This window comes from Rhipicephalus microplus, chromosome X, assembly GCF_043290135.1.
Source record: "Rhipicephalus microplus isolate Deutch F79 chromosome X, USDA_Rmic, whole genome shotgun sequence".
Classification (NCBI taxonomy): domain Eukaryota; kingdom Metazoa; phylum Arthropoda; class Arachnida; order Ixodida; family Ixodidae; genus Rhipicephalus; species Rhipicephalus microplus.
Window position 1 is genome coordinate 206,462,111 of NC_134710.1, and position 13,324 is coordinate 206,475,434.

Here is a 13,324-nt window from a genome sequence, read left to right on the forward strand (position 1 = left end):
TTGTGCATTGAAGGTGCACGAAAAACTTTTGTGCAAGTGAAAAACACGAGCAATAAAATTGAGTGGGACAGTGAGAGCACTTTCGAAGTCTTTTTTTCTCGTACGTATCATGGGTTTTAAAAATTATCGTGCCCGAGTTTTGTGCACGTGCCACTTATAGTTGACATTGCATACGTTTTTCATTATCGCGGTTATCCCGCGGGTATTTGATTTCACGAATAACATTTGCTTCGAAAATTTTAATACTCCCGTAATAGCCACATTGCATGAATGCTGCGCTAAGGGGAAAAATACAGAGCATCGACTAGCCTTCCACTGCTACCAGCTTTTCTTTTGCTGAGGGACGCGAAATCATACTTACAGCTCAACATACCAATGCGGTTATAGAATACGCGAAGAATAATTGAAAACCCAGCCACAATAGTGTTAAAACAGCAGCCGCGAATCCAACACGCATTGCATTCTCGTGTGCCACGTACGCTGCAAAGAAGAGTCCGGGCGAGTTTTTCAAGAGTGGTCGGTGGCAGTGCCACCACTGCAGCTGGAAAGTATTCTAGTACACTGTACCTATGCTACAGTGGCTAGAATATTCTAGCCACTGTACCTATGCGCTACTCTGCTCCCGTAGGGAGCACATGCAGTGATTTTTAACACGGCCGCTGGATGAAAAACCGCACTCATGAGCTCTTTCATCCAGTGGCCGCGCTCCTGACTATAAAATTGAGCGCCATCTCTTGACAGAGCGCCACACTCTCGTGTCATGCAGCGGAGGCGGAGCTGCCGCAACGCGATTGCTGTGAAAACCAATCGCAGCGACCCAGCCCACGACTACAGCGATCGGGTGCGGACGCCGGCGCGCTTTCTGTGCTAGTCAACGTTTACTGACCGTTATTTTGCCCCTACTAAAGTTGAATTGCTGTGAATTGTGCGCATAGTCGTCTCCAAGTGTGCTGTCTTCAATATTTTTGCAGTGTGCGCGTGTAAGTATAGTAACGACTACTTTTGTGCACGAATGCAGCCACGTCTTAAAGAAAAGGAGCTCCCACTTGTGGCCTTGACAAGTGATGGAAATGTGAAGCTCAAGAGACGGAGATAATCTGCGACGGGGAGCTGCTCTTAAATGCCTTTTTGTGCCGTTTTGCAGAAAGTGTGACGTGCCATATGTGGAAACATTGAGATTTTGTAGACGCTCTCTTGGGGTAGGTCGTACTATCGCGAAAAGAAAGCTTGTATCGCGAGTACGCAGGAAACGCGTTGGCTTTTCGTTACGTTGAAAGAGAAACGGTAGTGAGGAGGCCATTTAGCTCGTAGGCGACAGCACGTCTGTTCCTGTGTGTGCATCCCGTTTAGGCAGAAACTACCCTTTAGCCTGTGAACGGTTCGCACTTGCTCCACAATTTGGTCCACCGTTAAAAGCAGTTCTTACGTGAGTTAATTGACTTTCGTTGCTTCCGCAGTTTTATCATGACGCGAATGACGACCATTAGTGACCACTTTTGGGAACATAAATTTACGTGTCGTTTGAAACTAATGCCTCGCGCAAGATTTGTAATTGATGGGATACGTACGGAAATAATTGGGTAATTTGGATAATAAGCGTGCATCGATGGTTTAGGAGCTGAATTACTTGTGAAACGGCCCAAGCTGTGATAAATATGTATCGACAGTGTTAAAGCAGATATGGAACGCCGAAATCATGCACTGTAGCTACAGATTTATGCATATTTTGTATTAACCGTAAACGAATAATTGTTTGCATGTCAGGCATGTGAAATATTAATTTAGCTGCATGTGGCTGCAAAGAATAGGATTTGATCGCTGCGTGTTTAAAAGCCTCTACCACATTATCCGATGACAACAATCATTGTAGAAAACTTTTTTTTTTCTTTTTAAGGCTGCTAGAATTGCGGAAGTGTGACAGATCATAAGGCAGTGGTTTACTTCATGAGCTACCGATGTCGCATGGGTACTTTTCATCACGGTAAACATTGATTTATGCTGCCCGGTCTAAACTAATCTGGATCACGTTTGGCGTTGACGTCGGTGAAATCGCGATTTGATTCAATCACAATCGGGTGCGATGGCGATCAAAAGTGCGCGTGTGAGTAACACCGGTGCAACAGAAAAACAAGCTCTGCCACAGCTTGCTATCCTCTCCAGAGATAATTTGCATAGACGTTCCGTATAAACGCTTTAGTGCTCATTTCCGTGACGATAAACATACCTGCGTTTGGGGTTACTTTTGATCTGGCACTTTTGATCGCGGTTAGAACCTGATCCAGATCGTATTCTTGATCCCATCTACATTGTTCATTACCACAGTGGTGCACATCTCGAGTGTCTTGATACCGCAAGCTGTGGCAACACTGCTACAATATTATTGATTCTACCATACAAGTACACATTTTTGTTGCTAGTTTTGTACCAAAAACGTGAACATTCCTGCACATTTTATTATAGCTTCTGACATCGCCACTCAGCCTAATGCAGTATTTTAAACAGATGAAACATTCTTTTATTACACAATATGCCTGATCAGCAGAAAAAAAAGTAGTTATGCTTCTAACGAAAACCACCTGGCACACCTCGCACAGATGAATGGAAGTCATGTGGTTCTGTGGGAGGAGCTTAAACTTTTTCTTGAGTTACCAGTGCGTAATGTCGGGGACAAGGGGGGTCTCGTAGCCCTCTCGCTAAATTTTTGAAACGGCATATGTATCGAAGGCAAGCAACCGTTTTCTTGTTTTGTCACTAGTGGCTCAGACAATTTTTCTCTTGTTTCGAAAAATGCCCCCTAACTTTTATCAACAACCTATGCCATATTTTTATTTAGTTCACTTGCAGAGCAATTTTAATAGTATTTGCCACATTACATGTCTTGCTTGTACCGTACTTTCTCAACGTGAAATTTAGAGCTAAGTAATAATGCACATACTTTCATTTCTTGCATGTACTGTTTGTGTCATATCAGTGTAATTTTAACTTGAACACTTATATTAGAGTCAACTACCCCTAGAAGCCAGGTTTGCAGCAACAAGATGGAGTTACATATGCCCCGCCACAGTGGTCTAGTGGCTAAGGTATTCGGCTTCTGACCCCCAGGTCGCGGGATCAAATCCCGGCTGCGGGGGCTGCATTTCCGATGGAGGCGGAAATGTTGTAGGCCCATGTGCTCAGATTTGGGTGCACAGTAAAGAACCCCAGGTGGTCAAAATTTCCGGAGCCCTCCACTACAGCGTCTCTCATAATCATATGGTGGTTTTGGGATGTTAAACCCCACATATCAATCAATCAACCATAATGTAGTTATCATGAGCTCGTAAACATCAACATTGTACAAACAAAAACAATGTATTTCGACGTAAGAATACTGTACGAAATGTGATTAAATCTCGCATTTTTTCTATGCTGTGTACTTAGAGCACAATTGCTACACCTATCTTATTTACATTTACATAGTTTTACAAAGTCTTCATCACACCAGACCATTGAGACTATTAATAAATGCTAGCTTTGTCCTTGATGCCACCATTAATGTAAGCCAGTGGCTTCATGAATAATATTACTTATATTAAATTAAATGTGGAGATGCTTTGTTTAACTGTGCGTTGTTTTGCAATATATACCATCAAACAAACTGGCAGTGTGGGTGGGTCACGTTTCCAGGTCTTTGTCATGAATTGTGGAGGAAAAAAAAACGCTTTACAAATTATTTTGCTTTCTTTGTGTGTGATGTGTAAAACAAGCTGTCAGCCATTTGTTCTCAATTCTTTTTATTTTCTTCTCCCATTGGGCTTGCTCTTCGATGGAGCCACTTTTTAAGCAGTGTTTGTAGCTGACCCTAGTTGCCGATAATTCAATACAAAGGGAATGGCAACATTTGTTCTGATCATATAAACTGTACTAGAGGATACTTTTACAGCCATACCAGAAGTATTTTATGTCCTTATTCACACAGTTTACTGGTATTGTTTGACATCATCCCTGATAGAGGGGGGAGGGGGGGCAAAGGAGTTTTGTTAATTTTTCTTACAAAGCAAAATCTTCAATTTGATTATTTTACATCATATTGAACCTTTACATGTAGGCAAAGTGCATTACCCATGTATTAATTCACCAGTGAATCCAAACTCCTCTGTATCACTTGTACTTCCACTTTTCACTGGACATTTGAAGCATCCTTCTTTCTCAATTCGAAAACAATGTTCGCTCATGCATTTCTCAGATCAATGCACTATTATCAAAAAAATTTTCCTCACTTCAGTGCATTCATAAATAAAGTAAACAAAGTTATAGAGGTTTCTTGTAGTTCATAATTAAAATGTGACATGCAAACTTTTTAGCACCCAGTTTGTATGCTTAACTGTGTAATCTATTTTTTATGTGTGAAACATCAGTGGTGTTTGTGAATTTCCTCAAGCAGAAACAGTCGATCATTGCAGTGAAAATTCTTAGGAAAAGATTACAGCTCTGTGATAAATTGCTGGAACATTGTGCTTTATCCATTAAAAAAAAATTTCATGCGGGTTGCTGTCACTAAGGGCTTACAGTATCATTACTCCTGGTGCAGTGCTGTTCATGAAGTTATGTATTTATCCACAGAGGCTTGACTAGGAATATATATTGTTGGAGTTCAAAATACACATCCTATATAGTCTGTAACTTCATCCAGAAATGTATCTGAACCAACACCAAGAATATGGTCACTGGTTTAAAGTGGTCCCGACTCTCAAGATAAAAATTTTGCTTGCACCAATCTGTTGTATAAAGACCAGACAAGATAGCTGCACAAAAACAAAATGTGTCCATCAACTGCCTAATATTCAGATCAGTCAGCTGATTAAAGACCAGTGATGCATATGTAAGTACTATAAATGCATCTCTGGTTTTTACATGTAAACTTATTAAGCATGCATACAAGCCTTGCTGGCAAAATTTGGGCTTGGATACTTGAAAAAGGCATTATAGTGGTGTGAAACACGAATGGTGGTAAATTAAATCCAAAATAAATTTATAAGGCAGAAGAAGTTTTATGAAAACGGAAGTATATTTTCGTCCAGCTGATACCACATGGATTTGTCTAGGTTCAAAATGTGTCTGTCACATGAGGGATCAAGCTTGAAAGCATTGCCTTTCTGGGGCAGTTGCTACCAGAAACGATCAGATGGCAAGGTCAAAGTTGACAACCCAAACCCATGTTCACTCCCCAGACTACAAAGGCTTGTTTTTTAAACTGTGAACCTTTTTTTTTTTTTCATTTATTCTGAAAAATACATGGGTTTCCTTTATTATTAGCACTACTCTCATGTAAATAACAGTATACCTTTTCATCAGACAACCAATTTTGAAGTTTATATGAATTAGGTAATTAATTGTTGAACTGTAATGAAAAGTTAGTAGTAGTCAAAATTACAATAGTGCGAGTAATGGACAAAAATGTAAGAACTCTTAAATGTTGACTACGGCTATCCATAGTTTCCCTTTTCTTCACCTCCCACATTTAACATTTATAATGAAATCAATGAGGGAGTGATGGTAAAGTGTAAGTAGTATGTATAAGCAAAATAGTTCTGAACCATGTATGAGAATGTAACGAGGGAGAGGGGGGTATTACCTACCCAAGTAACCACGGATATCGGGTGGGCATACGATGGGACATATGTTTCGGATATTCTGGACATCCATCAAATGACCACAAATGTACACTGTACGTCGGATGGACATACATCACATATACAAAGGTAGCAAATTTGTACATTCGCTCGACATCCCTTCAGGACAGCCAACATAGATATTGACAGGCCCTTCAAAGGATATAGATATATATAATGTTTGTGCGCATATAGCTAGTGCATATTCAAGTAAAACCTTTCTTGTAAACAACGTACCCACACAGCCTACTCAAAGGCCCCTATTTTTTCCGAGGGAGCTTTCCTGCTGCAAATAAATTCTAAATAAATTGAGTCCAGGTGGGCTTTTAAGAACACTCAAACCTTTATTATCAACATATATCAAGGCTAAGAAGCACATAACTCACAGTCTGCAGTCGGGATTTTAAAAGTGTGTACATAGTCTTACAAGATTTCAGTGTTCAATGCCCTTCCCCCTTCAAGTGCGATGACTTCTTAGGTGGCAGCGTTTGCTTCTTTACAAGTTTATTAAATTAAGTTATTAGCAACGAACCCAACTCACGCGTGTTTATGGCAATGCTATTCTAGTAACCATAATACGTACATACAGACAAGCTCAGGAGAAAAACTAATGGGTGTAGCGCATGCTCTAAAGAAGGTGTACAGGCACTGACCACAGGCTCGTCTTAAATCGGTTAATAACAAGGAATATGCGAGCAAATGAAGAGGTGAAAACATTCCACGTATTAGCAGGGCTTATACAAATGATGGACAATAGTTAACACGTGCTAAGAACAGTTAAATGTCTGATATTAGATGTAAAGAACTGGTATGTAACACGAGGCCTTACCTGTGTCGTGCGAGTGAGTGGGGTTGCTGCTGCTTGCCATGGTAATCTCTGCCGAAAGCAGTGGTGGGCTCATGCTGTGTTTTGGTGTTTCTTGTAGAAAAGTCATCCTTTTTAACTTCAAATGTTGCTGTTGATGTCCACACGGGCACACTTGAGAAAAAAAAAATCAGCCTTCTGCTACTCGGAGATCGGCTCAGCGTACACGCCTTTGACGCGACACAAGCACCCTCTTTTCCCATGCTCCTTCCCTCAGTGTGCGCCGCTGGTCAAGCAGGTTTCGGGACAATAGGCACAATGCCACGCGTTTTCTCCCAAAACATCCAGAGGGGCACGACAAGCATGATGTGTACGTTCGAGGAATCTGAGCAACTGCGGTGCACCGCTTGTTGAGAAGTGTTGAGGCTGGCGCATGAAAGTTTGCCTACATAATGACTGCTATGATGCGCTCGATCTGCATTTTCATTAGTTCACATGTGGTAATAACACTGAATACATTCTTTCTTGTGACATACAATACACATATTGAATCAACCAGATTGTTTTGCCTCAGCATCAAATGCGTGTGCCGAAATTTGTATAAATTTTATGGTAGCCTTTTTAATGAAATTTTACGAGATTGTCACCCTGGATTCTGCAGATCTCTAATAAATTTTCGCTACATTCTAATTTTACAATAATTGATGAGCAAATGCACATATCCTTGGCATGTCCTTATATGGATTGCCAGTCAACGTTCAAAACTTAATGTCCGGTTCAACATCCAGTTTGGACGTCCAGAGAACAGCCACACGGGACATTGATTTTCACAGAACGTCCATTGGCTATCCGTTTTAGTTATCCATATGGCCGGACATTTGTATTCAGAATGGACAGCCAGCGAATATCCGTGGTTACATGGGTAGGGGAATAGCTGTTTTAGTTGGCTATAGTCCCATAAAAGATGCTGTGCAAGTTATTGCAATGAAAATCTAAAGTAAAATCCAATGTTTTTCAACTCTCACTTTTAAAATGCTTTCTTGATCGACTTCATTTGCTGAGACCGATCACTGATTCCACACCTGTACGTTTTAGGGGCAGGCGATTTCCTATTCTCCTTTGTGATAATTATATAATGCAGAAGAAAGCTTTTGGGTGTCAGGTAACTATATTTGAGTGAATTATAAAGCTTGAGAGCACAGAGTAAGACGTGATGCCAGTCAGGTACAGGTGGATATTTGTTTTGTTGTTCTAGTCCAAATCTTGGGTAAGAGTTTCATTAATTGTGTGTGCATTATCAAAGGCTGTATATTGGTTTAATATAAACAGGAATACTAGATGTATTACAGAAACAACATACAGCGATGAACAGTTTTTGGTTGTAGCAATTATTACACAAATTGTGGTGCCAGAGCAGCTGAAAGTTTCACTTAAAAGCTTGTTAGGTATAGAAACTGCAGTGCCAAAATAGTAAAAAAAAAGCGACTTGGGATTCCCCATTAAATTCCTCCTGCTAAATATTAATAATAATGTGTGAAATTTGTGACATTTTTAAAGATTTTCATCTCTTGCTGGACACAGAATAATATTTCTCAATGCAGAACAGTTCTATGAGTTGGGAGTGGGGGGGGGGGGGGGGGGCTGATGGTCACCCTAATGTGTCCAACATTGCATCTTTGTGCCTGTGACATCATCAATTGATATCCAATGTCATCGAATATTCGTAGAATAAATGCTAGCTATATATTTACTTGACGAGTAATATATTGCTGTATAGGTATTGATTTGTTTGATCTGCCCCAGTTTGGAAAGCTACTGTGCAAGTAAACTTGTAATGTACCTGTGATTACATCGTCATAAAATAAACCGGTACATGCTGTATGTTCGTCAAGATTTATTCTGACGCAATTGCAGCCTTGAAAGTTGTCTTTGAAATAAAAGCACATATTTTATTAGCAGATAGGTAGCTCCATACTAAATTTGTGGGACACTTATGTGAAGTTTTTTAAACTTACTTTGAAGTTGGTAAGTAGTCTCACTATTTCATCTCCTTTATTCTACTGATTGTTATATTTTTCGTCGCTTTAGGTGGGTGAAAATGGCCACTGTGCACCTATTCATGAGCATAATCGGGGCTGCTTGCTCCTTCATTATGCTGAGTACGCCAGCTCAGGGAGAAGTTTACACTGCTTTGGTCGACCTAGAGAATCTTCTGCATACAGAAGGTGCCATCGTTCACACTCTTCAACGTTACCTGGATGCTGAAGAGGATAGGCTAGAGAAGATAAAAAAGTAAGTTGTTTTCACTTCTCTTTGTTGGACTAACTGAATTTTCTTTCTCACACACACAGATTTTGTATGTATGTTTGTGTATGTATGTGAGTGTGTAAACACGTACCTGTGTGCCTGCACACTTTGGAGAAAAATACATCTTTGCTCTTGATTCAAATATATATATATTTGTAGAAAAAAGTCTGTAAAGTCCTTCCGTGTTATGACACTGTCTTAGAAGTTGGTCTACATGAATAATTGTGCAAATAAGGGATGCAGCTATTATAAACCCTCTTCTGGCTTTGATATTTCTTCTATCAAAGCATTTGCTGAAAGGGTTTTTTTCAACTGAAGTAGTATAGTGGTACTGCAAATGGTGTTTATTGTACTTATAAAGATGTTTGTCTTGCATGCTTGATTTCTTAAACTTAGCTGGGAGTGTGCTCTAAGAGCCGTACATTTATTGCTGCTTGGTAATTATCACTGCCGTGTTTGTTGCCTAAAACTGCATATTAACTAAACAAGTTAGTCGGTCTTGTTTAATCTTCATCTCATTTGTACATTTCGTAATAATTTATTTCAAGGCTTCGACAAGAATTCAGCCAGCTGCACAAGGCTGCCAGTAGAGATGGTGATGAATTCATCTCCAATCCTGTAAATGCATTTCTTCTTGTAAAGAAGCTCACAGCTGATTGGAAAACTATCTCAAGACTGATGCTGAATACAGAAGGAAAAGGTGAGTAAAGGCCCGATACCACTCTGCTGTCAGCGACAGATGTGCAACTGTCAGCTGTGCCACTGCAGTAAGGCATGTGATTTCAGATTGCCACCACTCACAGCTAAAGATGCTTTAGAGGCAGCATAGAGTGATGCACAGTAGGGAAGGGTTCCAGCAGCAGCATAGTGGGTAGGGGGCAGCTACAAGCCATCCAGGAAGAGGTGGTTACATTTTAATACATTTTAAGAACACCAGGCAATAATAGATGGTACTATGAAAAAAGCTTGGAAAGAAGTGATACGTATTTATAAGCTAGGAAATCAGGTGAACATGTCCATTCAAAGAATTTGCAGGGAAGCTGGTTATGTAACTTAATTCAATCAACAGTTTTTAGAAAAATGCATTGTGAAGTTTTTGCAGGGCCACCATCCACTTTCACATATTCCGTTTAATTTATTTATACGCTCAAGCACAAAAGTGTTACACCAGAAAGCTGTGTGATTAAAAAAAAACAAGATATATTCTTGATTATACATTATCCTTTTTATGTAGTTTTTTTTTTCATTGAGTATTTGGTTGCTCATGAAAGTCCTTATGCAGGGTGTTTCTTTTTAGACATTATGAGTTTTTTGTAAAAGTTCTATGGCAGTCAGGCTCTTGTATTTGCACATGAATCCTATAGAGAGGTGGAAATATTTTTTGCAGTTAAAATAACATTGGTGTGACTAATTAACAGAAGCTAACTACTTACTTTCTAATTATTGACTTGAGTACTGTTGTTTATGTTGGAAAATTGTAGTGTACAATAATTTGCAGCATAGCCAGTTTTTAGAGATCACAAAAGTTGCACGTAGTTCAAGATATTCATCATTAAATTTCAAAGGAAAAATCAAAACTGATCATGCATGGCACGCTCACAGTGTGACATCACTCTTTTGTCATACTGGACCTCCTGTGACAAGGAAGTTACGAAATTTGAATGAACACATGCCGAAGCAGAGTCGGGTCAGAAAAATCAGCCAGCAGTCTAAATTATACTAATAACTTAATAGTTGTATGCGATGTATAGTGCTAGTTTGTTTCTTTCTTAAACTATAAAGAGGCATGAAGAACTATTTCGCCTGCCTGCAATAAGTGCCGCAGTAGCTGCCCCCTAGTTTTATGCTTCCCATTCAAAGGAAAGCTTGATATTGCGGTTTTCTTGTGCACAGCTCGAACGAAACAGACAAGCACCAAACACTGCGCACAAAATTAAGGTGATGTGCTTGCACGAGATAGATGACTTGCAGTTTTCATAAAAAGATACAGCCGCAGTGTGCTTTCATTCAAATTTCGTCACTTCATTGTCAGAGGTAGTTCTGCTCTGATGTTACAGAATGGTTGCACTTCATGTGCGCTGGGGGCAATCAATTTTTTTCACTTCGCCCTTTGAAATTCAATGATGAATATCTCAAACTACAAGCAGCATTTGTGATTCATTGATTGATATGTGGGGTTTAATGTCCTAAAACCACCATATGATTAAGAGAGACGCTATAGTGGAGGGCTCCAGAAATTTTGACCTCCTGGGGTTCTTTAACGTGCACCCAAATCTGAGCACACAGGCCTACAGCATTTTCGCCTCCATCGAAAATACAGCCACCACAGCTGGGTTTCGATCCCGCAACCTGGGGGTCAGCAGCCAAGTACCTTAGCCACTAGATTGCCGCGGCGGGGCCATTTGTGATTTCTAAGAAATGGGTATGCCATAAATTGCCATGCACTATGACTTTGTAATAAAAACACCTGCTCATAAGTAAGTAATTAAAAAGTTAATAAGTGACTTTTTATCAAGTAGTCACAACAGTCTCGTTTCAGCTGCCTCAATGTATTCCCCCTCGCTAAGGCATGCGTGTATGAAAACAACAGGAGCTTTACTTTCGAGGGATCTTTGTAAAAAATCTGGATTGCCTGAAAAAAATTAGGAGACCCCAAAGCTTTGCCCTCAGGATTTGAATGCGATAGCGACATCCTATTCTTAGTGCATACTTAAAACTGTACATGAAACCTTTTCGAATTCTCTATGCACCCACTATGTGGCATTTAGGGAATAGGCGAAGTAGCATGTGTGCCTTTTGTAGTGGGGTACCACCTTTCAACCACGGAGCCATTGTGATAACCGCATATTCTGACGCCCTTTAGCAATGGACACTTGTACCACGTATTATTACTGCTATGTTTCATGTTGCATCGTGAAGCATGTATATACAGGACGTGTGTGTTTGTGAAGCATGAAAGCTACTTTTACTGCATTTCCAAGCAGAGAAATGTTTTTTTACTGTTTTCACAAGCAAAGGCGTGGCTGTGTGGTAAAACATCCACTTGCCACGCAAATTACCCGGGTTCGAACCCCACTTGGACACAAACGACCCTGGTTCAGTTCCCACTCTGATCCAGGATTTTTCATCAGTTATTTATTTTATTTGCATCGTTCTCAATTTTTTGGTCACGCATAACATGATTATTTTTCACTCGCAACCAACGACACTGACACTGACACTGGAATTTCTGCGAAATGAGCGCTTTAACTCTGTCGCGTTAAAACCACACAGCACTATTAGCTAGTGACAGAGGTAAACAATCTCTTGTACGGAAATCAGTAATATGGAAAGACAATTCCAGTCCACTAAAATTCGTGAGATAAATGAGTAAAGCCTTAAAGGGCCAGTAAATAGCCCAATAGCCTTTGGTCCAAAAAATTTTAAAAGGAGATATATGTGCAGTTTCTCTTTGCAAACATGCTGCCGCAAGAATTTTGCGAATATGTGCTATATTAAGGAAGTTACAGGGGTTAGAACATCGGTCTAAGCTGGTTTCAAATTTTTGCGCGGCCTCACCTCCCTTCTCCCTTCCATGAAGGGGAAGGCGTAGCCCATCGTCGTGACTCAACCTACTTCGGCAACGTGACACCACGTCAGCGATTGATGTCATCAGCGAACTCGATCAGTCGCAATGCACTTCCGCTTGCTGTGAAGCGTGGTTGTTTACCGTTTGCCGCACCAACCGCGGGTCAACCATGTAAGCGTCAGATGCGAAGTGTCGACCACAAAGGATTAGGTCCCCGACGTACGTCGCTAGATGGCCGATTAGCTTCGGCCATGCGGCGCGCAGGGCCCCATCGGGAGGCACCCAGTGCCGATGCTTCTCCGCTGCCCAGTCGCTCGATTTGCAACCGACGTCAGAGCAATGCTTTTTACCCGTGTTGCTCATGCCAAGGGCGAAGTACATTCGTACATGTGCACAGGCGTTGTAGTTGAGCGAGGAGTGTACACATGCACACGACAACTGCAAAGCTAGTTTTTTCACCGCAATGCCAAGAAACAAGGGGCAGTTTCGTCGCTGTGGGTGGGAACAGGAACTGATGTTGACTTCACTACTGTTTTTTCACACCTGATTTAGACCAATCGGCGAGCTGTTTCGGCGAGCTTCGGGCTACGTCACGTCGCCGATTGCCGAGGTGACGTCACTGCGCATGCAAGGGGGTCGGTCAGGCGTAGGAAAGATGCGCAGGAATCGTTTTTCGAAATAGAGGCTCTGCATGGCACGCAGCGCTGTAATATTCAGAAATTGTGATCGCTGCGGTCTAATCTACGAATTGCCGAGCTTGTATGGAGGTGTTAAAAAAAAGTGAGAGCCTTTTTCTGGCCCTTTAAAGCAGCTTTTGTTAATATAGACCTTATAACTGTGAATAATGTACAAAGAAATATATGAGCAGGGGGAGAATGTAGTGAAGTCAAATCTGTAGCATATAGTAATAGAGTTCATTAAACAGGGAAAACCTGGGCATTTGGCGGTCTTATGCAAATTCAGGGTGACGATTTGTTTCCCAACCTGCCTATA

General features: G+C 40.8%; 1 protein-coding gene across 4 annotated transcripts in view; it reads left to right on the forward strand.

Moving 5' to 3' along the window:
- Window positions 1-805: 805 nt before the first annotated feature.
- PH4alphaEFB (prolyl 4-hydroxylase subunit alpha-1) overlaps window positions 806-13,324 on the forward strand; it is a 74,435-nt gene continuing 61,916 nt past the window's right edge. The window contains exons 1-3 of one of the 4 annotated variants that reach the window (XM_037435782.2): window positions 806-980; window positions 8,545-8,748; window positions 9,312-9,463. In XM_037435782.2, coding sequence (XP_037291679.1) covers window positions 8,555-8,748; window positions 9,312-9,463 — 346 coding nt within the window. In that variant the 5' untranslated portion in view covers window positions 806-980; window positions 8,545-8,554. The other 3 variants (XM_037435780.2, XM_075878504.1, XM_037435781.2) reach the window with 3 other exon arrangements.